At 51.6% G+C, this 26,567-nt stretch overlaps 1 protein-coding gene across 1 annotated transcript in view; it reads right to left on the reverse strand.

The window, feature by feature from the left end:
- Positions 1-3,636: 3,636 nt before the first annotated feature.
- MICAL3 (microtubule associated monooxygenase, calponin and LIM domain containing 3) overlaps positions 3,637-26,567 on the reverse strand; it is a 188,192-nt gene continuing 165,261 nt past the window's right edge. Inside the window, exons 28-33 of the mRNA XM_058656153.1 lie at positions 26,262-26,356; positions 21,125-21,235; positions 20,366-20,459; positions 4,498-4,597; positions 4,304-4,377; positions 3,637-4,209 (exon numbers count right to left, since the gene is read on the reverse strand). Coding sequence (XP_058512136.1) covers positions 4,025-4,209; positions 4,304-4,377; positions 4,498-4,597; positions 20,366-20,459; positions 21,125-21,235; positions 26,262-26,356 — 659 coding nt within the window. The 3' untranslated portion in view covers positions 3,637-4,024. The remainder of the gene's footprint in view (positions 4,210-4,303; positions 4,378-4,497; positions 4,598-20,365; positions 20,460-21,124; positions 21,236-26,261; positions 26,357-26,567) is intronic.

The following is a 26,567-nucleotide window of genomic DNA, read 5'->3' on the forward strand; positions in this document are numbered from 1 at the left end:
CTCCCCAAGTGACCACAATGGCCGGAGCTTGATCCGATTCGAAGCTAGGAGCCAGGAACTTCCTCCAGGTCTCCCACATGGGTGCAGGGTCCCAAGGCTTTAGCCAGTCCTCGATTGCTTTCCCAGGCCACAAGCAGAGAGCTGGATGGGAAGTGGGGCTGCTGGGATTAGAACCAGTGCTCATATGGGATCCCAGCATGTTCAAGGCAAGGACTTTAGCCGCTAGGCCATGCCGCCGGGCCCAGTGTCTGCAATCTTATTCATCAGCCTGGCTTAGTCCTCTCTGCCCCTTGTTTCTTGCTGGTGGGTGCTGCAGCCTATCCCAGGCCAGCATGATTGTTATCCTGGTCCTATTGTGAACTGGCTGGTGTTGTGGCCTGATCTGGCTCCTTCCGCTCCCTACCTTCGTTCTCAGATCTGCCAGTGGGTATTATGTGCTGTCCTAGACTGATCTCTCCCCAGACCTGACCCACAGGTATGCTGATGGGCACCTGTATGCCAGTGGGTACCTGGCATGGTTTGGACTGTTGTTCCTTGCCTTTCTTACGCTCACCTGCAGGGACTGCATTCCAATGAAAGGGTTTCCCAAGCTCCTCTATCGAGTCTCCTCCAAGTGGCAGTTCTCATGTACACCAGTGGGTCATTGGCCCAGGTTAACTCTGTCCACCTCCTGTCCTGACAGGAACAGTGGCCTTGTTCAACCAGCCACACCCATTCTGGTTCTTCTTGATGGGTGTTGCGGACCAGGTAGTGCGGACCAGACACAGCTTTCACATGGTTCAGCTGGAGTCAAGACCTAGCCTGGCCTGTTCTACATACAACCTGGTCCTCACGAGTACAGGTAGGGGCTTGAGTCAAGCTGGATCTGTCGCTCCACTGTCCCACTGCACGCCTGCCTTGCTGCAGTGTGTAGCCATTGACAGCCACGCCCGCTTCCCTCAATCTTACTCTTATTCTCACCAGTGGGAACTTCAACCCATCTGGGGTGCCCCTTAGCTCCCCAGCAAGGCCTGTTCCCACCTGCCATTCTTAGGCAAGGCAGCAGAGATTATAGTTCCACAGGGGTGAGTCCACTTTGCCTCCCCAGATTCTGCTATCAGACCCACTTGTCTCACTCGTGTTCTCCCATCCAAACCAATTTTCTGTCAGTCCCCTACTTATATAAACATGTCATGGATGTATCTATGGAAGTCCTCAGCTGTAATTCCTAACCTGGGCATAAAAATCACAGGTGGGGCCCAGTGTAGTGGCTTAGTGGCTAAAGTTCTCGCCTTGAACGCACCGGGATCCCATATGGGTGCCGGTTCTAATCCTGGCAACCCTGCTTCCTTCCCATCCAGCTCCCTGCTTGTGGCCTGGAATGGCAGTCGAGGACGGCCCAAAGCCTTGGGACCCTGCCACCCACGTGAGAGACCTGACAGAGCTCCTGGCTCCTGGCTTTGGATTGACGCAGCTCTGGCTGTTGCTGTTTACTTGGGTAGTGAGTCAGCGGATGGAGGATCTTACTCTCTATCTCTCCTGCTTTCTCTCTCTCTCTCTATCTGACTTTGCAATAAAAATAAATAAATCTTTAAAAAAAACAAACCCACAGGTCATCTTTAACTACTACCTGTGTGATCCCATCATTCCTCTGTAAATCACACCTCTAACCATGAGAGTGTGCTGCCGGGCAGCCCAAGGGGCTTCGCCCAGCACCTTTGGTGCCTGGGCCCTTCAGGGGGGATCCATGCTGCCAGGCTACAGGTAACCGTGTGGGTAAAAAAAAAACTCCTAACCTCCACAATGGGGTGGTCCTGGAGGCCTGCTGAACTTCCCTTGCCCCAGGGAGTCAGTGTGCTCAGCGAACAGACATTTTTCCAAAGAAGAAATTCAAATGGCTAACAGGCGTGAAAAGATGCTCAGGTACCCTAGTCATCAGGGAGGTACAAATGTAAATCACACTGAGGTACCACCTAACTCCAGTGAGACCGGCCTACATTCAGAACTCTACTAACAACACCTGCTGGCGTGGATGTGGGGAGAAAGGTACCCTCCCTCACTGCTGGTGGGAGTGTAGGCTAGTACAACCACTATGGAAATCAGTATGGAGAGTGTTTAGAGAATTGCAAATAAACCTGCCATATGACCCAGCTATCCCGCTCCTAGGAATATACCCACTAGAAGTGAAATCTGCATATGAGAAGATCTGTAATCCTATATTTGCAGCAGCACAATCTACAATAACAAAGACATGCAATCCAGATGCCTTTCCAAACAGGAGTGGTTGAAGAAACTGTGGTACATCTACTCCATGGAATAGTACTCAGCCATTAAAAAGAACGAAATCATGGGCCCAGCAGTGTGGCCTAGTGGCTAAAGTCCTCGCGTGAAAGCCCCGGATCCCATATGGGTGCCAGTTCTAATCCCGGCAGCTCTACTTCCCATCCAGCTCCCTTCTTGTGGCCTAGGAAAGCAGTGGAGGACGGCCCAATGCATTGGGACCCTGCACCCATGTGGAAGACCCGGAAGAGGTTCCAGGTTCCCGGCTTCGGATCGGCGCGCACCGGCCATTGTGGCTCACTTGGGGAGTGAATCATCGGCCGGAAGATCTTCCTCTCTGTCTCTCCTCTCTGTATATCTGACTTTATAATAAAATAAATAAATCTTAAAAAAAAAAAAAAGAACTATACTATTGTAACAATATGGGGAAAAATCAGTCGGGGGATGGGAATCCCAGACCCTACATACTTGTACCATAAAATTTAAATAATTACTCTACTGAAAAAAAAAATCCATAAACCATTATTAGAAGTGTAGGGTACTTCAAATAGTTCATGGAAATGGAATTAAAAGTTTATTTTGGAGAAAATTTTATGAAAGTATTTTCATCAAATTTTTGAAATACCTTTGGGTACCAGAGAAATCTTACTAACTTTTATACCAGCTTATATGATGAACACCTTTGGATAATTTGCATTTTATTAATTCTGTTATACTCGTCTTTGGAATATCTTTCCAATATTTGAGGTTTTAAGTAAAAAAAAAAAACCTACTGCAACAAACAAACAAACAAAAATGTGCTGTTTTTACAGAATAAATTTATTGGAATGTGGAAAAAAAAATAAGTTAATTGACAAAAAAGTTCCGAAGTGGCTGAGTGTCTTGCTGGGTCGTCAGCTTCATTTCAATGTGCAAACACAGGAAAAAACGCCAAGGAGAAAGGTGGTCTCCTGCCCCGTCGGGAGGCACTCAGCAGGGACGGTGCCCGTCTGTCACCCAGGGGCTTGAAATGTACGGCCTCAACCCGGTTCCCCAAAGTCAGTACTTTCCAGTGTCAAAAATGGTTGTGAACTAAAAAAGCAAAATGCAGCAATCCACAGGTCTCAGGCCACAGCCAAGAGAAGCCTGGGGCGTTTGGCCACTTGGGGTCCAGTGTGTGGTGTGGGGACTGCGGACAGACCCATCCTGCACCCCTACCTTGCATAACGGACTCTGGGTCCCGCCTGCTTCTCTGCTTGCACTGCACGGCTGGGGTGGCCATTGCTCCTCTCCCATGTCTCCATTCGCTTGATTCTTTTTTTTTTTTTTTTCATTTCTTTGGTGGTGCTACCAGGAGCATGAGGGAGACAGCTGCACCTTCTACCCCACAGAGAGCACTTGGTGGGGGGCTGTGGTTTCACAAGGAAGCAGCATTTTTTTCTCTTACCGTGTGGGCCTGCGGAACAGCAGGCACCGGCGGTGCGCCCTCAGGGACTGCCTGGCTTCCCCTATTCCTGCTTCAAACGCAAAGGCTCCTCTCTCTCTCTTCTCCATTGGGGAGCCTAGATGAGCCGTCTTCTGAGGAGGCAGGGCGGCCTCCGATGAGCACTGTTGCCTCTGGTCTCCCCACGGCACATGGAACCCGACCCCACTTGTAGGAGGCACGCGGCGAGAGTACAGATGCCCATGAAGTGGCAGGCCTTCCCAGATCTGGGATCTGGGGGGGTTGGGAGAATGCATTCCAGGCAGGCAGATGCCGACAGACCAAGGCGTGAGCTCCCGGGGCTCAGGACCAGTTCAGGCTGAAGCCCTTGGACAGCATGGCGGCCTCCAGGTCCTTGTCCTCCTCTTTCTCCCGGAGTCTCTGCTCCTCCAGCAGGGCTACCAAAGAGTCTCTCTGTTCCACCACCTCCAGCATCTCATTCAGGATCTTCTTCTCCTCTGCTAACTCCTCCTCGGTCTTCAGGTGATCTGGGAGTGGGCCAGAGGACAGCGGGCATGAAGGGCATGAGGCACTAGCCCGCCCCAGCCCTCCTGCAGGTGCGCCTCTCCTGGCTCCGCCTACCTTCCACTGCCATCCGTTCCCGCAGCTCCTGCTGCAGGCGGCTCTGTCGGTCTTCCAGCTCCAGCTCCCGGGCACTAGGTGGGGGAGAAGCAGAGGAACAGACAAAAAGAAACAAATGATTTGGGGGCAAATGGAGATAGCTGTGGGCTAGGCAGGGAGCTGGCTGCAACTCAGGGGATTCACGGCCAACTTACAAAATCATCAGCTCCGATTCGTAGCGCACCATGGCGTTTTTGTCTTGCACCAGCTTGAACCACTCTTGCATAAGTTTGGGGTCATCCTTCTTGCCCATGCCTGCCAAGAGAGAGCGGGTGTCAGGCTGTGGGGGAGCATCTGCTGTCCACCCCAGCCCATGAAACCATCACACTGAGGCAAATGTGCAAAGAGAGCCGAGCAAGATGCTGCCGGAACACCCCCAAGCCAGGCCCAAAGTTTGCCTACATCCAGGAGGGTGCAGAGAATGAAGGGTTCTGCTCACACCCACCTCCTGGTCTAAGGGGGGGTCTATGCTTTCCCTCTGTCTTTCTTAGCCCCACCAACGACTGTTCCTTCTTCACCTGTCCTGCTCAGTGGTTTTCTTTTGTTCTTAAACTGGTCTGCCCTGTCCCCCATTTCCTTCTTTGTTCAGTGAATTGTATTCGGCACTTGTCCCTTTGAGGAAATCAGTTAACAAGCGGGGCAAACGTAACCCTATCAACTGTATTCTGCCCTCCTCCTGAGTCACACTCACTTGGCCTAGTTCTTTTCCTTGGCTTATCGAGGTTGATGCCCCAGTATTTCTTTGATCTTAACTTGCAGCCTACCAAGCTTCCAACGACTGGTGCCTGGAGTGTGTAGGACACCCACGGACGATTTTTCACCATGTGTCTCGCCAAGGGTGGAGAAACACCAGCAGATCCTAGAGGCTGAGAAAGGTGGCTACGGTCTGCTCTGACTGAAACCCAATAGCAGTTTTTGGTGTCTGCTGCCCCAAACGAACCCCCACCCCCGCCACCGCCCTGCCTGGCATCTCAGTCTCCATCGGGAGTGGCCTCACCCACTAGGCTTAACTGAAGCGGGAGGATGGAGAAGGAGTTTCTGGTGAATCAAACCACCCGGAGTGGTAACAGACTCCTTTCCGTTAGAGCAGAAGGCAAAAGTGTGGTCCTATCTAAGACACAGATGATGTTGGTAACTTTGCCAAGAGTTTCTGATGACAACATGTTATGATAACCCCATGCAGGTTCTCTTCCTGTGTGCACACACCCAAAAATTTAGCACAAAACTTCAGGGGGTTCCTGGGCTTCCTGAAATCCATCCCTGGACCTCAGGTTAAGAGGTGCTGAACTGTGGACCCTTGCAAGTTCCCTCCATTGTGAGTCTCTTGGCTGGCCGAGCCTGGCTTAGACACAACCAAGCCTCTTGAGCATCAAGCTATCACACTCTGTTGCGTGCACTCTCCCCGCTGAGGAACCCCTCCTTACATGTGACTCAGAAACACATCTCTTCCTGCGGTGGTGTCTGCTTGCCACACACGAGGCTGAAGCCGGTTAGTCTTTCCCTAGTGGCCTTACTCTAGACAGGCAGAGATGGACCGTGTTGACACAAGCATGGCATTAGCAGCAGCACTGTGGCCCAAATGCACATGCAATTAAGCTCCCAAGGTGCTATCCTGTCCCTGAGCCTTTCTTCTCTGAAGGCCTGCCCAGCATGCTAGGGTGGACGGCTGCCTGTGTGTCTGGGCACCCAAGTTCTTGTCACCCGATCCAATAGACCTGGGTCTTTGAAAGCGGCCTGTAGCTTAGTTCCACGCATTCCTTCCGGAGCGTCTCTGCACAGTGTGCCCATGTGGCCATGAGGATGGAGCCCCGAGGCATGCAAGCTGTCTCACGTGGCGGTTACAAGCACACCAGGAAGTCCTCCTTCCCGCCTCCCCGTGTGTGAGGACACAAGAATTCCACTAGGAGACACCTGAACAGCATTCATGAGCTATGGGGTGACGCTCATTTACAGCCAGTGAGCAAGGGGACATGGTGGGGGTGGGTGAGAGTCAAACGTGAGAGCCATGGAGAGCAGAGTCAAGAGGTTAGCAGAGGTTAGTCATGAACACACTCCCCTTCCCCTGCCCGCATGCCTTTTCAATGACAGTCTCATTACCACGACAGACTTCAAATCAGACAAACTTGAAACAAAAACAAAACACACTCAGCAAGACACGAGGTGGAGAAGTTTGTTTGTTTAGTGGTTTTTTTCTAGAAAAGAACTCGGGGCTATATGTCTTCGTAAGGACAGTATTCCTTGACACCATCAACACAAACAGTGCCACGAACAGGTGGGAGGTCCCTCACCCGCATGCCTGGCCCCTCTCATGGACACCGGTGCGATGCTACCGAAAGTACGGCTACAGCTGGGAGAGGCCCAGACTTGGACGGAGCTCCCCGGTGTCACTCTGAACCCCAATCCTCCCTCAGACAGTCGAAGGGATACTGTACTTTGTAACAAACTGCCACATATGCATGACATTTTATAACAGGGCTACTGAGTGTCAGAGAGAGAGAGAGAGAGAGAGAGAGAGAGAGAGAGGGAGAGAAAGGTTCGGTTTGCTCCCTGTTGGACTAACGCTGCTACGACCCCTCCGGGGCAGTGGGGATGAGGTGGTGATATTACATTACCTTCCTGGACACAGCAAGGGCAGAAGGAGAGAGGTCTACGTCGTGGAGTCCCGCCACTGGGCTCAACTTCAAAAAGGACCAAACAAGGAAGAGGAGGAGGCGGCAATGGAGGAAGGCAAAAGAGGAAGAGGAAGAGGAGGGGTATAAGGAAAGGTGAGACAAACAGGAAAAAAAAAAAAACCAAAAACAAGTAGAGGACAAAAGGGGGAAAAAAATGGAACAGGAGGAAAAGAAAAAAAAAATACAAGAAATGGAGAAGCAGAAACAAGGGAAACAAAGTCTACAAATGAATTAAGTCCTTTTTTTTTTTTTTCCCCAGCATGAAACTGACCCAGAACAGAACCTGGCATGGAGTGGCACGTCCTGCTGTGGGCACGAGGCTAGCGGAGGAAGGTGGGTTCTACCAGAGGGCGCCACACACGTTTCTTTCATGGTGGCAGCGGCTCTCCGGCCAAGCGGGCTTCTCCTTCCTCCTCTATTCGCTTCTTGAGGGGTGGTGACACTGGAATACTGCCACACCGTGAGTGGACTTTAAGGCCTTGGGTTCCCTCCTCAAAAACACCCAGAGCCCCTGGACGGTCTGCCTATCTGGGAAAGACTATTGAATGTGCGGCTAACATTGCTTCTAGGTTTGCAGGTCATAACCTGGGGTCCCTGATCCAACATATGTAAAAGAGTCTAGGGTGCCAACACAGAGACGTGTGTTGGACAGATTGGGGCAGGGATGGGCTGTTGCCATCAGACTGCCACTCCTACAGGATGGAGCTCTGAGCACACAGGGACAGGACCTCAATCTTGGGATGGGCCCTCAGGGATCTGATATTGAACATTGCTTTGGATTCTGAGCGAGGACAATCTGCAGGAAATATACAAACACCAATGTGACTTCTACCAATTCACGTCCTTGTTGCCTGCCATGTCCCAGGACAGCTAAGCATCTACTTTCTACTTTTGTGGGGTTGGGGGGGATCCAATGGCACAGTTGGAGGAGGGCTGTCAACCTTGGGACTCTCAACCTGATAGGACATGCCCCAAAACAATAATACTGGTGGTCTGGGGGGTGGATGGGCCAATGAGGACAGTCCACGTGAGGGAAACACCTTAGGACCTTGGGGGAGACCTGTTGGCGACTCAAGGGGGAAGGGAAGAAGGATCTGAGCAAGGGACCATCACAGAACCATGGGCGCACACACAGGAGACAACAGAGCCCAAGGAAGGCCAGAGCCTCCTGGACTGCAGGGGTAAGGGCTGAGCAGGTGGGTCGGGATGAGAACAGAGTTTGAATAAACAACAGAAAGGCCAAACAGACAGACTGCTGGTTGAGAGGCCGTTCTATTTTGCAACTGCATACATATGCCGGTATCATGCTTTCTTTTAAGGGGTCCGCGGTGCTTTGTGTGTCATGAATGTGGTATCGGGAAGAACTTCAAAACTAGAGCCAGAGACAGTGTGTGAAAAGCTGATTATACCTGGTGTTCTAAAGACTCATGATCACGAGCAGCTGATGTATCTGTACCTTCGAGAGAGGTTTCTCCCTTAAACAATGTGCTTTAACAGATGCTTTCCACCCAAGCACCTTGGTTCCAAAGTGTCCAGACTGTGTTGGGGCTCACAATCCTTGGAAGAATTCCTTACAAATTCAGCAGACGATCTCTGACACTTCCTGGGACTTGCAGTACACTTCAGCACATAGCAGGACGGTGTCCACACTCAGCAGCAAGGGACAGCGACACAGCAGACAGCCAATCAACGTCTGAGCCAAAGCAGGTGCCTGTGTGCATGTTAACACATGTCTGTCTGCTTCCTGGACACCACAAGATACAACCTCAGCTCCTTTTCTGCAGGCTAGATGCCCACGCGCTCTTTCTGACACAGATAACAGACTGTTCAGAAAAGAGATTAAGAAATGGAATCAGAAAAAGAGGGAATCAAGTTAAGCACGTGCTTCAAAGACAGAAGGCAGCAGGCAAAGGCCCTTCCGAGGGGAGCTGGGGGTGATGCTCTGTGCATTCTGGGCTTTCCGCTGCAGAGCGTCCTGGGTGCTTGGGTGCGTGTCTGCAACTTTGCTAAGCAGGACACAATACCCGGTAAACATTATATTTTAAAGATGAAACGGAAGGGAAAAAACCAGTCAAACAAGGGGAGTTCCAGCCAACTAGAATCTGAAATGAGCGTGCGGGGTGTGTGTGTGTGTGTGTGTGTGTGTGTGTGTGAGGGGCAAAGGTGCTGATTTTAACAGAAATTTCTTTGCCTTTTATAGACATGTGAGAAAGACATGATTTGCTTCGCTGGCTCCAAAAGCAAAGATGTTGTGAAGCCTATGGAAAATCACTTGTGGTTTTTTTTTTTTTCCCTTTCTTTTTCTTCTTCTGTGATGGTTTCCATGTCTTCAAACCAGGTATGCCTTTTCTGCATGCGGGGCATCACCTCTGAGTTTCCCAGCCATTCCTTTTGACGTGGGACCTTCCGCCCAACCCCTTGGTGGCTTGTTAGCACGCTCCTGCCCTGAGTGGGGGCAGGGGGCATATGCCACTGAAGTTTGAAAAGCAGCAAGATGGCATCACGGAGAGGGGCATGCCTCCTCATTTTTTCCAGTGTGGTGCATGGAACAAGGATGGACAAGGCTTTCCGGGTTCAGTGTGTTCAGTCTCATCTGATCCTCACAGGGCCCAGGGCAGCTGGATGGAGAGGTGCTCGCATCCCCAGTGCTGAACAGGGCATGCAAAGCTCAAGGACAGCCCGGTGTGGCAGAGACCCCCTCAAAACCCTTATCTTCCTTTCCTGCTCTCAACGGACAGTTTGCCCTCTTTCATGGTTCATTCAGGCCACGGCAAAGCTCAGCAACGGTGGCTCTTTGAGGAAGCTCATGACGCTCACACAGACTCTGATCACGTCACAGGAGACGCAGCCCGCCCTCCTCCCAGTCTCCTGCACAGGCCCAGGAAAGGGGACAGCGCACGTGGAGTGTGGATTCAGGGCTCCGCACGGCCTGTCTGATGTCTCCCTCCAGGCCCTGTTGCTACTGTGGCGCAGCACTCACTGTGCCCGGACGGCGAGCAGGGTGGGAGAAACAATGGACAATTTCATGACTAGACCCCATTCCCCCCCTTTTTATGAGAGTATTTCAAAAAGTTCATGGAAAATGAAACTAAAATGTTTGGTGTGAAAAGTTTTTTGAAATTCATGTCTAATTTTCTCATAATATACATTTCCAGGAACTTTCTGAAGAACCCCGTGTTCTTCCTCTATTTCTATAAGCCTCCCATTCCTCTCATAAAGTGTTTGTCCAAGATACTTCATCCTAACTCCCTGTATCCTCCCTTCCCGCCCGACTGGCTGGCTGACTGAATTGCCTGGGCAGCTGGAAAAAAAAATAAGTGAACTTTCACGACATAGCATGGATAGTCACCTGCAACACAGACCAAACCTGTGTCAATCATTTTGTTACTCAAAATCCCAGGAGCCCTGGCCCTGAGTCCAAGAGGCAAAAAAGACTCAATGCCTTCCTTACAGGGAACTGGGATTCCATTCACAGTCCCGCACTGCCAGTGGCAGGGTGGGACAGCTGGATTCAATTTTTTTTTTTTAAAGATTTATTGTTATCGGAAAGCCGGACACACAGAGAGGAGGAGAGACAGAGAGGAAGATCCTCCATCTGATGCTCCACTCCCCAAGTGAGCCGCAATGGGCCGGCGCGCGCCAATCCGACGCCGGGAACCAGGAACCTCTTCCAGGTCTCCCACATGGGTGCAGGGTCCCAAAGCTTTGGGCCGTCCCCGACTGCCTTCCCAGGCCATAAGCAGGGAGCTGGATGGGAAGTGGAGCTGCCAGGATTAGAACTGGCGCCCACATGGGATCCCGTGGCTTTCAAGGTGAGGACTCTAGCCGCTAGGATTCAATTTTTGCCTGGTTACATTTAACCCACAGGGTTTTACATGGGCACTAATTATATATATAAAACACCCTGAAGGCAGGCAGAGGGTTGGGGGCCAGGCTGGGCCAGTTCATAGCACCCACTGGCAAATGCCAGGGTGAGGTGAACTATGACAGACCAGGCTGTAGTAACCACCAGCACATATAAGACGTGGGCAGGGGGTGGGAAACAACCTGGCAGAGGGGCAGTGTGGGCTTCTCTGCTGGGCCACTGCTGGTGAGCATGAGAGCTGGGACCGGGGACAGGCCAGGCCGCGCAGGGCTACACCACCTGTTGGCCTGCATGTGACTGGGTTAGAGGGAGACTGTGTTCACTGGTGCACAAATGAGCCAGAGGAAGGGCAGGCTGGTTAGGTTTTGCAGAGCATCAGCTGGCGAGTGCTGGGGAAGGGGGGGGGGTGCGGATCGCAAGTCCTGTCAAGCTAGACCACAGAAACACCTGGAAAGTGCAAGAGCCAGGGCTGGGAGTTGGCCTCCTCAACCATGTAAATCTCATCAAATCATTAGGAATATCATATAAGCATTACAGGATTAAAAAAAAAAAAAGACAATGTGAGAGACCAATAAGTGATGTCTATTGAGTATCTCAGCTGCTCCAGGCACTCTGCTAGCTCCGCATTTTCTTTAAGAGTCAAAGCAGCAAGGGATTTATGGTTGGATGCAAAAGACGAGGACAGCTGTAGCAAGAGAAGTTTCTGCATCTGTCTCACGGATTCCTGGGTGAAAAGGAAGATGACCAAGGCACTGCTCTGGAGATGTGCCTCATCTTAGGCTCTGGCACTGCCACGAGCCAGGTTCCAAGAGGACCCCTTCTTGGACAGTGGAGCTGTCAGCACAGGCCCGAAGTGGCAGGATCTCTGCAGCCAGCGCCCAGGAGAGCATCAGTACAGTTTGTCAGCATCACCACCTGCTCTCAGAAGTTCCTACACTTGGTCAGGACCAGTCTAGTACCACATACGGAGACTCTAGGAGGAAAGCGGATGTTTCCTGAGGAGGCAGGCAGCTACCGATGAATGCAGATCCATGGGAAAACACAGAATTCCAAGTAATCAGCCTGGAAACACTGTGGATAGCATCCTTTTAGAAGCTGGATATTGGTTCCATACATCTTCCCTGTGATAACATCTGGTTTCACATACATAAATCTACACAACAACCAGTTGGATTATTCTCTGTCAGTTATACTTTAGGAAAACCCTGCACGTGTGTAAAAAAAAAAAAAACAACTTTGTTTTTTGGTTTTGACTTCTTTTTGGCCTCTCTACAACATGCTCTGAGGAAAGAGACATTTATTTCCCAACCTAAGGCACCTGTTTGGTGAACTTCAACACTACACGCCTGGAATGAAGTCTACTTCAAAACTCAGTGGCCAAGATTACGCCTGTTGCCATGATAGGTAGTTAAGGTGGGTGGGTCTCCCAAAAAGGCAGGGTCGTTGGGGACGGCACCCTAGCCTACACACAGGCTGAGGAGGCGCTCATGCTCTGAAAGCTCTCTGCACAATGGCTCTCCAGGTTGGGAAGAAAATGAAGGTTTTGTTTTTTTTTTTTTTTTTTAAAGTGCATAAAAAAATTGAGAACTCATACACTCAGGGATGCTGGGAAAGGTCAAGGATTTCAATGCTCCCAAGTGAAAAGAGAGTCCAAATCTCAGATTGGCGGGCAAGAAACAAATCTATCAAGATTAAATGAAGGAAAGCAACAGCGCAGGAAGAGGGGATGTAGAGGTCAGGCCTGGGGCAGGCCATCTGTGCCTCCCACCTAAGTCCTCAGCAATAAGATGGCACTCCTGTTCTCTGGCCACATTTCTAACGCTGCCACCTTCTCTCAATTTTCCTCTGAGATACGCAAACCGAGAGGTGAAGAGTATTTTTGACGTAAGCTTTTCCAGAAGATGCGTTTTTTTCTCTACATTTTCTGGTCATCCAGCCGAGTGCAACAGAGCACGGAGGGCTGAGTTGGGGAACGGGGAGAAAGAGAAGTGGCCACTTGGGGACCTTCCCCACTCTCTTTCTTAAACATGCTATTTACTTGGTTTCATTTTAATTTGACAGGCAGAGATGGAGATCTTCTACCCGATGATTCGGTCCTCAAATGGCCACCACAGCCAGTGCCAAAACCAGGCCAAAGCCAGGAGCCAGGAACTCAATCTGGGACTCTCGGTGGGTGGCAGCAACCCCGTCCTTGACCTATCTAACCTGCTGCTCCCCAGGGCAGGCAAAAGCAGGAAGCTGGATGAGAAGCAGGGCAGCCAGGACCTGAACCAGGCACTTTCACATGGGATGTAAGTGCCCTGATTTCTTAACTGTCAAACACCCGCCCCAAGGAGCCCTTCTCTGACCCAAGGGTCATTAGGAGTTCTTCTAATGACTTTGAAATCTCCAAGTCTAGCTGTGTGAGGAAGGGAAAGCATGATTTCTGATACTCTCTGGCTCAGAAAAAGAGTCATTTAATAGAGATTTTAGAGCCTTTAGTCAACAGAAAGGTCTTGAAAGATCCCCTTGAGGCAATATAGTGTGATAGGGGGAACATGGAGCCAAGGTCAAGAGTCTGGACACCTCTGGGCGGGATACAGAATTCCCAGTGCTTTGGAGTGCTGGCTGCAGCTCTGTCTCACCCACATGAGAAGGGAGATTGCTGCTGTGGCCCAGGACTGAGGCTTCTTTGTGGTCTTTGGCGGGGTGCAAAGAGGGGTGCAGTAGTATTCTGTATTGCAGGCCCCAGATTCCCAGTCTCTTCTAAACAATGACTATTACCCAGTTTTCCAATACTGAAACAACCAGCCAACTCCAGGGGCCCAGCAAGCCCCTGCTCTTTCCTGCAGCGCATATGTGACACCTTTTAGAATGAGCTGTGTCCGTCCTGCATCACCTGGGGGGACAGCCAACAGCCTCCCCGTGGTCGGCAGAACCCCCAAGGAAGTTATTTTATAGAAAAGCCATCATAGGGCCCGGCGGCGTGGCCTAGCGGCCAAAGTCCTCGCCTTGAAAGCCCCAGGATCCCATATGGGCGCCGGTTCTAATCCCGGCAGCTCCACTTCCCATCCAGCTCCCTGCTTGTGGCCTGGGAAAGCAGTTGAGGACAGCCCAATGCATTGGGACACTGCACCTGTGTGGGAGACCCGGAAGAGGTTCCAGGTTCCCGGCTTTGGATCGGCGCGCACCGGCCCGTTGCGGCTCACTTGGGGAGTGAAACATCGGATGGAAGATCTTCCTCTCTGTCTCTCCTCCTCTCTGTATATCTGGCTGTAATAAAAATGAATAAATCTTATAAAAAAAAAAAACAAAAGCCATCATGGGCTGACCGAGGTGAAGTGAGGAGTCTATGGGAACCCTGCGGCAGGGGTTCTGGTGGGGTGTTTTGTATTTCAGAAGATACACCAAGGTTCTTTTTTAAAATTCATTTCATTTTTCTCCTGCAAACTGTTGGAATTCTAAATCCAAAAGGCTAGTAGCTGCAGGTCAGGGACACAGAGGTGACACAGTCTACAATGTTCTCTTACTTGAACGATGAGAGTTTAAAAAAAAAAAAGGACAAGACACACACAAAACCATCAGTGTGGTAAGAGCCGGCATCTTGAGCTGGGGGGGAGGGGCGAGTACGATCAATGACAGATCCTTCCAGGAGGATCTGTATTCAAAGAAATTCTTTTCACATAACTAGAATGGTCTAGAATTGACGTCAATGTTCCCTGGAAGTGTTAGGAGGAGGTGGGAAAGGACTCGAGGGCATTAGATGGGGAATGGCATTTGTTAAACAGAGTGTAAGCAACAGCCCTTTTCCAGCAGCAATGGCGCTGAGTGTGCAAGTCCCTGGATAACTGAAGGTGCTGGGATATCGACAGAGCTTCTGCTAGGCTGGGAATCTTTAAAAGCATGGGCTGGGGTGCACAGAGAGCAGAGATCAGCCATGATGCAGCCTATCCTAGGAGGCCGGGAACCCGAGCTCAATTGGGCAGGCAGTGCTCAAGGATATATAGTATAGGAGTAGGGTTGTGGCTTTTTTTTTTTTTTAAATAAATGGGCCAGAAGGTTGAGGTTAGGGTAAACCATGGGAGGATTATCTCTGTTTACTCCTTTGCTTTAAGACCACTGCTAGGCCTGGAGTCTCCAAGGGATGATAAAGAGGCCAGGCTGTCTGACACAGGAACGAAAAGAATGTGCCAGAGTGGCCCTGGTTATACCAAGCATTGGCTTCCCGGCACTCTGCTTCACTCAACAGAAGCTTCCTGGGAGGAAAACTGCCCAAAATTTAGAGATAAGACTCAAAGATTGGTCATTTCTGTAAGTGAACACAAATGGTGAGCTTTGTACGGCAAGAACGCACGCAGCCTGATTTCCTTTAAGCTGGTGGTCCTTCTACCTTCGAAGGCATCAGAGTCGCTGGACGTGACCTTACGACACACACAACTGGAGCGCAGGATCTGGAAGGTGGCGCCTGAGCGTCTGCACTTGGGATATTTCACAGGTGATGCTGCTCCAGGGATCGTAGTTTGAGAAACTCTGCCTTAGGTGGGTCTTGTCTTTAGTCCCAGGACAGAGCAGGGAGAAGCTCTGTGAAAGGCCTGGTGGATTTGAGCAGAGATCACAGTGGGGAAGCCTTTCCCATGCATCTTGATTTGGGAGCACTGCAACCCAGCCTGGTGAAAGTGCTCGAGGTTGAGCCCATCACACTTGGCTGTGGAAGGATGGTTGGCTGCAAGCCTCCAAGTCAGTGTGATAGCCACCGCCCCCTCAATGTGAGGGATGGGATTTGGGGCAAAAGCCATGTTGGATTTGGATGTGTCTGTGTGCACATGCCCGCACACACACACACACACACACACGGATTGCTGTGTTTCCATCAATCAAATCATACTAAGGAGACTAGAATGCAGATGCCAGGTTGATGGGAATGGAGCAGGTGAAATTCTCAAATCTCCCTGAGGATTTGGCATGCTGCCCCCACGACAAGCTGGAAAAGGGTCTGTGCTTATGCCACGATTATCAGGTTGCTTTTTCCTTGGTCAGGAGCAGGGACTGGGAAGAGCGGGGGGGGGGGGGGGGGGGGGAAGGAGACCGGCGGGATTAGTGTCAGCAACAGAGGCTGCCATACATACCACCCAGATGTAAGTCGATGAGGTCACTGTAATAAGACTCTCCCCAATAGTCTACAACAAGGAATTGATGCAGAGAGTTACTCAATCACATTAGCCTCCTGTCCCCACCTATCCAAAGCAATCAATGACACGAAGCAGAGGGCAAAAGGGCAAAGAGGACCAATTTGGAAGTGTGCAGCTCTGAGTGCTGGGTACATGCAGGTGCATTCCATCCGGGTCCCTCAGTGCTGCGTTAGGTATGCACGTGTTCCACCTGTAGACCCCTGCGTGGTGGGAGAGGGGCTTAGCTAGTGCCGCTGGTGAAGGGGTCGGTCACCCACGCCAATGTGATCCCTGTGTGTACTTCTGCTTCATTAGGGCAGCAGGCTTTGCCAGGGAGTCTGACCTTACTGGGATTCAACCCTCTCTAAGATTTAAGCAAGTTCAAAGTCAGATCAGAGACTACTTACTTCCATAGTTACTGAACATTGGAGAGGTCCCATCTAAAAAAGTTCTTTGAGGACACCCAGGTTCAGGGTTAAATTGCAGTCAGAGCTTGCCCACAAATCCACACGGGTGACCGCCCACACCTCCCACTGTGACCCGGCAACCTCTTGGCAGAACCCATGTTGTTGGATTGCTGTGACATGAAAATTCGTTCCTTGTGAGGGAGAGGTTCTTGGCATGCGCCAGCCTTCTTCTTCAGAACATGCAATATGCCCTACCCAGAGTCCTTGCCCCATGGCTGTTTTCCACAAGGCTCTCGGAGCACTGCTGAGCGCAGCACTCCTTTTAGCTCCTGAGCTGCCCAGCAGGGCATGATGTGTTTGCTACTTGCCCGAGGTGCCAAGATTGGGAACTGCTGAGGGGTTGGATTTGAACACGAGGGGTCCTCCTCTCCCTGCAACTGCAAAGATGCACACAGCACAGCAAATGTGACTGCCACAGGGTCCCCTTTTCCCCAAACCTCACACAATGAAGGCTAATGCTGGCAGCCTTTGGTTCCAAAGGAAATCTTTCTTTCCAAAGTAGAAACACTGGGAAGGGAGAATGCAACCCTGCAGAGGCTCTCCGACTCACAAACAAGGCAGAGCAGAGATCTCACGTCCTAATCAGGTTCCAGATTCCAAACAGCTTAGCAAGTGCCCCAGGACCAGAACACAGAAATTTTGGTTCTGCCCCAGGCTAGAAGGTTCTAATCCTCATGGTCTGGGTATACATGAGCCTTTGATAAGTAGGCCTGAACCAGCCCACATTGGATCTTGGGGCAGCTTGGCTTACAGCCTGACGTCCTCAGCCGCAGGAACGCTGAGGACACCATGTAAGGTCCCCAGGTATGCTGAGCTGTGTTGTGGGAGGACTCCAGGTTCCCAGGCTCGGCTGAGACTACCTTCTTCAGTCTTAGCCAGGTGCACTGAGACCAGCAAGAGGAGTGAAGGAAATGTACAAGCAAGGAGAGGGATGCAGTTGAAGTGTACATGACAGCCTCAAAGATGACATCTGCCAAGGAAGAACGGGGCTCTTGGGTATTCTGACACTGGACCAACCTTGGCATGCCCCATGAAAGGAAAACATTGTATTTGGAAACACATTCTTATGGTTGGAGCTATTATAAGCTCTGAACATGCCAAATGCATCATGGGGACATATTCAAACAGAGTCAACGAGGCTCATCTCCCAAACCAGGATGGATTCCTCTTTGGATACAGACAAGGGGGCCTTGCCAAAGAGGACAGGTCTCAGGTCATAACAAAGGCTTCAAACTTATCTGGAACACCCAGGTTCTCCAACACATGTTCAGGGATCTCCCAAATATTCAACTTACAAATACGTTCCTAAAGTTTTAGTTGAGAAGCAGGAAGAGGTGGATCTTTCATTTGCTAGTTTATTGCCACTATGCCAGATGCCCAGAGTAGCAAGGGCTGCGCCAGGACACAGGAAGAAGCCAAGAACTCAATTCAGATCTCTTGTGTAGGTGGCAGCGTACTCGGGCTTTCACCTGCTGCCTCCTACGCATTAGCAGGAAGCTCATTTCAGAAGCAGTGTTGGGACTAACATCCCGGCACTCTGATAGAAGACGCAGGCGTCTCAAACCAGCATTCAATGCCTGCCTTCTTATTTAGGCTTCAGGTTTCCTAGAAGGGTCAAAAGTGCTTGGAGGGCTCAAGTACTTGGGTCCTTAGCATCTACGCAAGAGACTCAGTTTGAGTTTCCAACCAGTGGCCTTGGCCTTGCCTGGCTCAGTCCCAACTGCTGTGGGCATTTGCATGAATGAATGCACCTGCAGACAGGAGATTTTTCTCTACGTTTCAGAGAAAATGAAAATAAAAACCAATTACATATATATGTACAAAGAATATGAGATCCTGTTAGAGTTATTACTGATTCAACTGTGGAAAAAAATACTACTGCTCCACTTTTAAGTTAGTACCAGCCGCAACATTTAAACGTAGATATCCTGAGATTTACTGGTGAGCTGTTAAAGACACACTGGCACTGTTTTCAGTGACTGCCTGTCTACCAGTGTCATGATGCTCGCAGCACTGTGGTCCAGGATGGACTGGATGCTGAAGCTTATCAACAACCAGAAAGAATTCTGACAAAATCCTTTGCCAGTCTTAAACATTCTGGCCCCCTGGCAGCAGCGTCAACAACACGATCTGTTGTAAAAGCAGTGAGGGGTTGTCTTGGATTCAAATTGCATGACAGCCAGTGGGTGCTCAAGTGCTTTATGGAAGCCCTCCACCCTGACGGGCAGCCACTGGAATCTCAGAACTGTGTGAGGAAGAGGGGCAGAAGATCCTCCTCTTCCAGGGAGACTTCCCTCATGACAGAAAGATGCTCACATTTGCTGAGCTACTGTGACTACATTCTGGGACACCCCCCCATGTCCTTCCTTCCTGGTAGAAGGACTGGTGGGAGAAGGAAAAGAAGGAATGACGATGGGCCCAGGCTGCCTGCTAGAAGAGAAAAAGAACATGTGTGTCCAGTTCCAGTTTTCCTGGCTTACTGGATGCTAAGTGGCTCAGGCTTTTCATTTTCTTGGTGGTCTGAGCTTTCAATGAATGTTGAAAATGAGATACCTGCGGCCCAGGAACATCCCATCCTCACCTTCCCCTACGACCCCCACCTCAACCCCTACCGTCCCATCTCTTCACCTGAGCATTATCACCGAGTCAACTGAAAAGTGCCAATTTCTAGACCTTAAACGGTTTGCGTGCGTTTCAGTCCTGTATGATTAATGATTCATCATGAACACTGAGCATATACCATGAACTTAGCCCACGGGTCAGCTTCCACCAGCCGGTAAGACCAGATGGTGGCGGCCAACCTGCTGCTGTCTGTCTCTTATCACTTCTCCAGTTCTATAGACAGCTGTCTGTCAAGGCAGACACCCCAGCTCCCCTCTGTCAGACAGGAGCGAGGAAGTGGGAAGAAATCACCGCCTGCCTAGAGCCCTGGCCTCACAAGTTCAATGCTCAACCTGTGGGCCTATGTTCTCTGTAAGTTGGGGGTTTCTCTATCCAGAGACTAAACTGAGACTCATGGATGTTTGAGAAAGTAGAGCCCAGCCTCTTCATGTCTGAAGTTGGGGCTACAGTTATCTGGCCCAGTGGTTTCACGATCCTAAACCAACTGAGCTTCCCTGCGTCCTGGGAACCAGGGATGACTCAGACATCCCTGGCTTCTACAGATGTCCCCAATGGGCCGAGCTGACTCAAAGGCTTCTTGGCAGAATGAGTAAGTGACTGTCCCACAACTCCAAGCTCTTCTCTGCCAGGAAACGCAGCCACCCACTTGGCAGCCCTCCCAGCCACTTCTGGTGCCTACTCTGTGCTGTCTTAATCACAGTCCCCCGAGCCACTCCAGCTCTGCCTGGGTGACTGGCATTCACTGAACCCAGAGTTGGCTGTTCATGTGCCCCCTGCATGCACCCGGGGTGGCATAGTTCTGGGGCTTCACTGTCTCGTACAACTCCGGGTAGCAGGGAACCCATGGAACTGAAGACAGGAAGAGGCCCTGCTCAGTGCAGTTCTGTGATGGTTCCTTGGAGGACAATTGCCCCCATTCGCAGTAATTCCTAGAGAAAAGGGTGGGATGGGAAAGGAGGAGGGAGCCCAGTGCTTTCCATCGACACATGGCGGGCACGCAGATTTCATCCTAGAGGGAAGAGGCAGGTTGTGAAATGGGCTAAAAGGGCATGGGCCTTAGGGCTGCCCCAAAGAGAGGCAATTTTCTTGTTGCTTAATGGGAAGCCTCAAATCTCAGTGAAGCAGGGGCTTAGAAAATCCTGCTGGAAAAGGAGCTGAACTCAGGTGAAGTGATGCAAGCCTAGCCTAGCTCAGTGGACAGAGGCATCTTCCTGCACAACGGTCGCCTCCCCAAAGCAGCTGGACGGTACCTGCTTCTCCCCGCAGCGCCTTCTCCACAGCAACCCCTCTCTCTTCCAGCTGCCTCTGTTTCTCTTCCACCTGCTCCAGCTGTCGCTGGATAATCTGCGGGAAACAAGACAGTGTCGGCACCCAGCTTCCCCTGCTTCAGTCTTCGTGAGGAAAACGAAAGCCCAAACGCCAAGGGATGGGGGACAGGACAGGTCGTGGACACAGGAAAGGTATCGTGCAGAGAGTGTGGTGAGAGGAGCACTTGGGCATTTGGAGGCAGTCAGAGTGGCAGTGGGCATGCCGACAGTCTGTGAGCTTCCTAGCAAGGGTTGGGAGACCATTGCCTCGGCTGTCTCTGACAGCCGATCTCCCCTCTAGAATGGTTTAGGGCTGGGAAGGCCTGAGGACGGGGGCTCAGGATGGGCAGCACAGTGCTGACCCTTCCCCATGCCACCCCAGGCCCCTCAGAGACCGACTGGCTGCAAACTGGCCCTTGACACCAGATTTCCAAAAGTGTGCTTGATGACAGTGGAATTCAGGCATCACCGTGTGGCTCTTCCCTCACCGACAGCTCCACTCAGATGGGCACTTGGAGCTGCATCAAGTCAGCGAGCATCCTTTGGGGCTGTCAGGTGTCAGCCAACAAGGATGTCCCAGTGGCTCCTGTTTGGCTGTCTTTGCCTTCCCTTGTTACAGAGGAGGAGCAGCCAGGTGGGGGAGGACGCTGCCTCTCGACTCTCACACGTGTGTGTGGCACGGCTGACCTGCTATGGTTTTACCTGGGCTCGATGCAGTCGCTTTAGTTCCTCCTGTTTGGCCTGTCTCCGGGCTGCCCTCTGAACGCGCCGGGTCAGCTTAGCATTCAGCTCCTCCTCTGTGTAGGTTCTGGGCTGGAGAGAACAAGAGAGCTCCTCAGACTATATAGGGTCAGGCATGGTGACATGGGCCTGGGCAGCACGCTGGCAAGGTCACGGTGAAGACTGCCCGCTTCCCCCTGCCTTGCAGCTGGTGCCCCTAGGATAGACAAGCAGCCAGACTTCACGGGTGAGGCGCTTCCCCTCGGTGACAGGCACGGGCAGCTGCGTGGGACTGGCCATTGGGAAGCTCCGAGGCAAAGGGCCACAGCCTTGTTTGTCATGGAGATCGTGTTCCTCACATGGGGCTGCCTGTTGGTTTGCAGGCTTTGTGGGAAACGTTGCCCCAAGCCACAGGCTGCTAGGAAGGCTCTAAGGCAAAGGACAAGAGAAAAACCAAGAGCCTCCTCTTCTCTTGTTTGGAGTCAAAAGTGACTTTCTTCAGATGATCAACAGTCGTATATACTCTTTTGAGAAGTGCTATCTGAAGTACAGAAAGCAGCGATATGTCCATTTTAAGTTGGGGTACATTTCAGACTAGGCACTGCAGGCTGAAGAAAGAATTGTGGGCTCTGGGGTCTGCAGGGGGATTCAGCTGCTGCTGAGAGGGAAGTGAGGAAGAGGCTGGCCAGGGCTGTCATGAAGTGAAGCTGCCCTGCTGAGCAGTGCTTAGTCGTGAGCATCACTGGCTCACGGAGTGTCACGTGCTTTTGGATAGTGCAAACCAAAGAAGCAAAGGTTGGGTGCAGACCTTAATCTGTAGGACCCTCTTTGTTGCCTCTTCAGAAGACAGGGAGACTTCCGTAGACCTTAAAGGAGACTTTCAAATGCTACTTGGTGGTGTATCACTCACATCTTAAGGAGCTTCGAGGATGGCAGAGGTCAACTGAATGGGAAAGCAGGTGTCCCTAAGGAGCAGTGTTCAAGAGCCCTGTGTATTGTCACAGACCACAGAACTGGGGGCCGGTGAGCTGTCCCTGCTTGTGGCTCCCAGTCCTAAAGGGCAGCTCTGTCCCCTACATGGGCACCGGGAGTGAAACCACCACATGCACCCCAGCCAGCACACCGTGGATGTCTCATCCTCTTTGTTGCTCATGACGCAGGTGAACAAGGTCCTTCTGCTAGTGTTTGCACAGCTCCATGCACCTCGGGACTGTTAGTGGGCACGTGGTAGCAGAGCCGGGGCTGCCAGGTGGTTAATCACAGACAGGCATGCAACGAGAACCAGCCGTTGGCACAGAGACACTACCTTTGCTGCAAATGATCTCCTGAATGCCAAGGCGTGTGGCACATAAATCGACTTTTAAGGGGATGGCAACACAAGACGGGGGTGGCAACAGAAGACAGAACAGTAATGATAATAATTATTTTAAAAATTAAAAAAGAAAAACCCAGACCATGGAAATAGAACAAAATCAGTTAGGAGAGACTTAAAACACAAGACTGAAAAACAAGACCGTTTTTCACACCGTCACACAAGACTGCAAGAGGCAGACCCCAGGTGTGAAGACCCTGGTGGTGGCGTGGCCAAGTACCCCTTACTGAATCAGGCCAGGCTTACGGAACACAGCACCCACCTCCTTAGCATCTCCAAATCTCTCACTTCCGTCTTTCTGCATATCAACAGATGATTAAAGATGCTAGTTTACCTTTAATCACTCACTAGTGGAAATTTTAAAAATACATAACCTTGACATTTATTATCTATTTACTTGAAAGGGGGGGAGAGCGCGAGAAAGAGAGAGGATACCTCTGATCTGCTGGGTCACTCCCCAAATGCCTGTGACAGCCAGACCTAGGACAGGCTTATGTCAGAGCCTCAGAACTCCATCTGGGTCTGCACACGTCAACACAGACTCAAAGACCTGCATGGAGCCTGCAAAGCTCTGTACTGGGAAGCTGGCATCAGGAGTGGAGCCTGGACTTGAACCCAGGAACTCCGATATCCAAAACGTTAGCTTAACCACTGGGCTCGATACCCATCAGCCATGGCGAATGAGATCCCTTTTTTCCGCTGAATGCTCTGGGGGTGGGCAGTAGGACATCATGTTGTTAGACACAGAGCCTAGCCGAGCACTGGTATCCTCATGTTCTCCCCCCAGAAGGGAGACTCTCTTCCAGTCTTGTTCCTGAGCAGGGCCATGTGGCCCACAGCCGGCTGCCTGGGACTGGAGACCAGGGCCCTTTCTTGATTACACCCAACGAAAGGGAACTGAAATTTCGTAAGTGACTACTGGTCACCAACAGTTTTTTTTTTTTTTTTTTCAGGAAACCATGCTGACCCTTCTCATGCCACTTACCAAGCCCGCAACAGAGATTGCTGCTGCCACACACATGGCTGAAAGGCAGAGAGAGAGAGAGAGAGAGAGAGAGAGAGAGAGAGAGAGGCAGGGATGCAATGCGAGGCCTGGGTGGCCCACACTGGGCGCACACTGGGTGCCCTGGGAGGGACTGTAACCTGCAGCTCCCTTGTCATCTCGGGGACCAAGTGGATGCCGGCCTGAACAAGAGTGGGCTCTGCTCCTTCCCATTGGGCGCAGACACCCCAACTCATGAAAGATTAACTTCCCCGAAGCTCAAGGGGGAGGGTCAGTATGTGAAAACTTCACAGGGACTGTGAGGTCACAACCTCAGATGGCTGAACATCTCAACCTGTGGCTGACGCAGGAGCTGAAGGTGGAGGGGGCACTGGCCTCCTTCTCCGGGTTCTAATGCATGACTGTGGTTGGCAGCAACTTGGCATACATGAATTGAGCACAAGACTGGTCACAGAGAAAATGTGTCTGCTGTGGAATGGGCCTAGGGGGCTGCCAGGGAGCCAGTACAAAGCTCTCTGTGGACCACAGAAGTGGCCCCATTGGTTGTAGAATGAGGTACCAAAGGGGCCAACAAGTTACCTTTCCTCCAGGGGATGTGGAAGTGAAAATCTGTACTGTTTTAATTTTTCTACAAGAGACATTTGAAATAAAACTGGAAATGACTCTTAATGGTATTTGTTCTTCCTAACGATACTGTGCAGGTGCTTGTCTCACAGACGTCTGACCCCAGGACAGGGAATTCCCCTCTGCCTTTGTGCGACCACAGTGCTTCTGCTTGGAGATGCTGGTGTGGGCAGCCAGATGCTTAGCTCCTCAGTCAAGTCCATTTTCACTTTCCATCTCACTGTTGCCACAGAAACGTTAAGGAGGATGACGATGGGCAGCTGAGCATCCTCTGCCTGGATTGGGCACCGGGAGCCTTTCTCTCTGTGCCACTCTGTTTTCTCGGACTTCCTTGTAGACATCATGATCACAGCACAGCTGCCCTCAGGACCAGGAGGTTTCCCTACATAATTATGGCACCTCGGCACCTGCAAGGAACTTAACCTTCACTGCACGGCATCACATATGTACATGAATTACATGGGGCATGGGCACATCCTCTTTAGGGTAGTGTCTGCTCCTGGTTGCTTTCTTGCGTTAGCCTCTGCGTCTTGAGACCACACAGTACTCTCAGCAAATGATTCTGCTGCTGCTGAGTTTCCAAGGTCCCCCTGGTTCGGGGCCTCAGTGGCTGGGGCCTGTGGCTTGTTCACCTGGATGGGTGGTGGGCAAACAAGAGCTCCCTTGCTCCTCATGTCTGCTGAACCCCAGGAAGCGCGTGTGGTCAGTGAGGGTTCTTTACGAAATGGTGGGCAAGGCACAGCCAATATGAGCAGCCTGCCACTCAGGATTTTGCACAGCGGCAGAGGGACCAGGCCACAGAGAGGAGCAACAACAGAACACACACTGGCTGAAGATCTGTATCCTCACACCTGTGGCAAAGGGAACCTCGGCCTACAGACTCCTTTCATCACAGACCCCTTCAAGATCCCCACCAGCAGCACCTGCCCGGAGGCTGGGATGTTTAGGGATCAAACGCAAGAACGCAGCGGCAGTTTTCAGTTCCTTACCACGCTTCTGGCTCAAAAGCTCACTGGGAAGTGCCCGACAGAGGCACATTAAACCATGTCCTGCAAGGGATGTACCTTGGCTGTGGCCAAGTGTTAACAGCAGTGACGACAGGACAAGGGGTCTCCAAATGTCCTTCTGGGAGAGGGACCAAAGCTGGCATGGCCAATGGGCATGAATGCACCAGGAATGACCCACAGGTAAACTCTCTCCTGTTTGCCCACTGGATCAGGCAGGGCGGAAGGAACTAGGAAGAGGCTACAGGCAAGGGTTCACTCCGGCCCCCAAGACTTCCCTGGGGGTTAGTAGGCAGGACAGACTTGGGGCAAGCCCCATGCAGCCCTGTAAAAAGCCATGTGACATTCTGGGGAAGTTTATTCTTCACAGTGGGAGGCGGAAGGCAGCCAGGCTACCTCTGCGGACAGTATGACGGGACAGAACAGCACATGGCACTCTATCTTCGCTTGCCGCTGCCTTGCTTCTAGGGCCTCCAGATCTTCGCTCCCATTCTATTACTCCCTCTGTGACACAATGAAATCTCCCTCCTCCCACTCCACTCTATCTGGCAAAGTTTGGAGAGTCCCTGAAAATCAAAAGGCTGAATAAGCCCCTGTGGGAAGCCACGGCTTCTAAATCCCCCACAGCCCACAATCCTCCCCAGCTGACCGAGGAGCTGAGCAGGTGGGGCAGCCAGGCACCTTGCCCAGCTTGCGACAGTGTGGTCACTCCTTATGACACCCTCCCAGCCTCAGGACCCTGGCGATGTCTGCCCCTTCCGCCACCTCTCCAGGCACTGGTGGCTGCTTTGGCACATGGGATGTCAGAAAAGAAGCAAGCCAGCCGGACTGCTTCCTGCAGATAAAATGAGGCTGTGAGTATAGAACACCTCTGGTCTTTTTTGCAAGAACTGTATACTGGAACCCCAGCCATAGAAGCTAACAGCCCCAGGCCCAAGAGAAGAGCTCCGTGGACACTGGGGCTGTGTATCTAGGGGGGGTCAGAGGAGGGACAACTGCCGTATTCCTGGCTGGGGGGGGGTCTGTGTCCATGTCCTCTACTTTATCAAAGACCCAGTGCACACAGCAGGGGACTGCTGGGCCTGGGGGAGCTCACTCCTTCTGGGACCCACGCACCTCTCGCCTGGACTTCTGGGAGGACTTCTCAAGGATGTCATCGCTGGACAGGTCGGAGTCCTCCGACAGACTCAGCTGGCGCCGGAGCTGCAGCTCTGTGGGCAGGGAAAGGAAGGACCGCGTGAGGATGGTGACCAGCCGTCGTCCGCACCGGCCAGTGTCTGTATTCCCGTGGTAGAGAAGGAATTGAGGTGTGATTTCCTTTTAGCTAAGTCTCCTGCTGCACTACGGAGCCAGGGGGCAGGGCTGGTGGGAAACAGCTGGTGCCCTGTGCCTCCTGGCAGTACCAGCCCGGTACCAAGGAAA

This window comes from Ochotona princeps, chromosome 27, assembly GCF_030435755.1.
Source record: "Ochotona princeps isolate mOchPri1 chromosome 27, mOchPri1.hap1, whole genome shotgun sequence".
NCBI lineage: Eukaryota > Metazoa > Chordata > Mammalia > Lagomorpha > Ochotonidae > Ochotona > Ochotona princeps.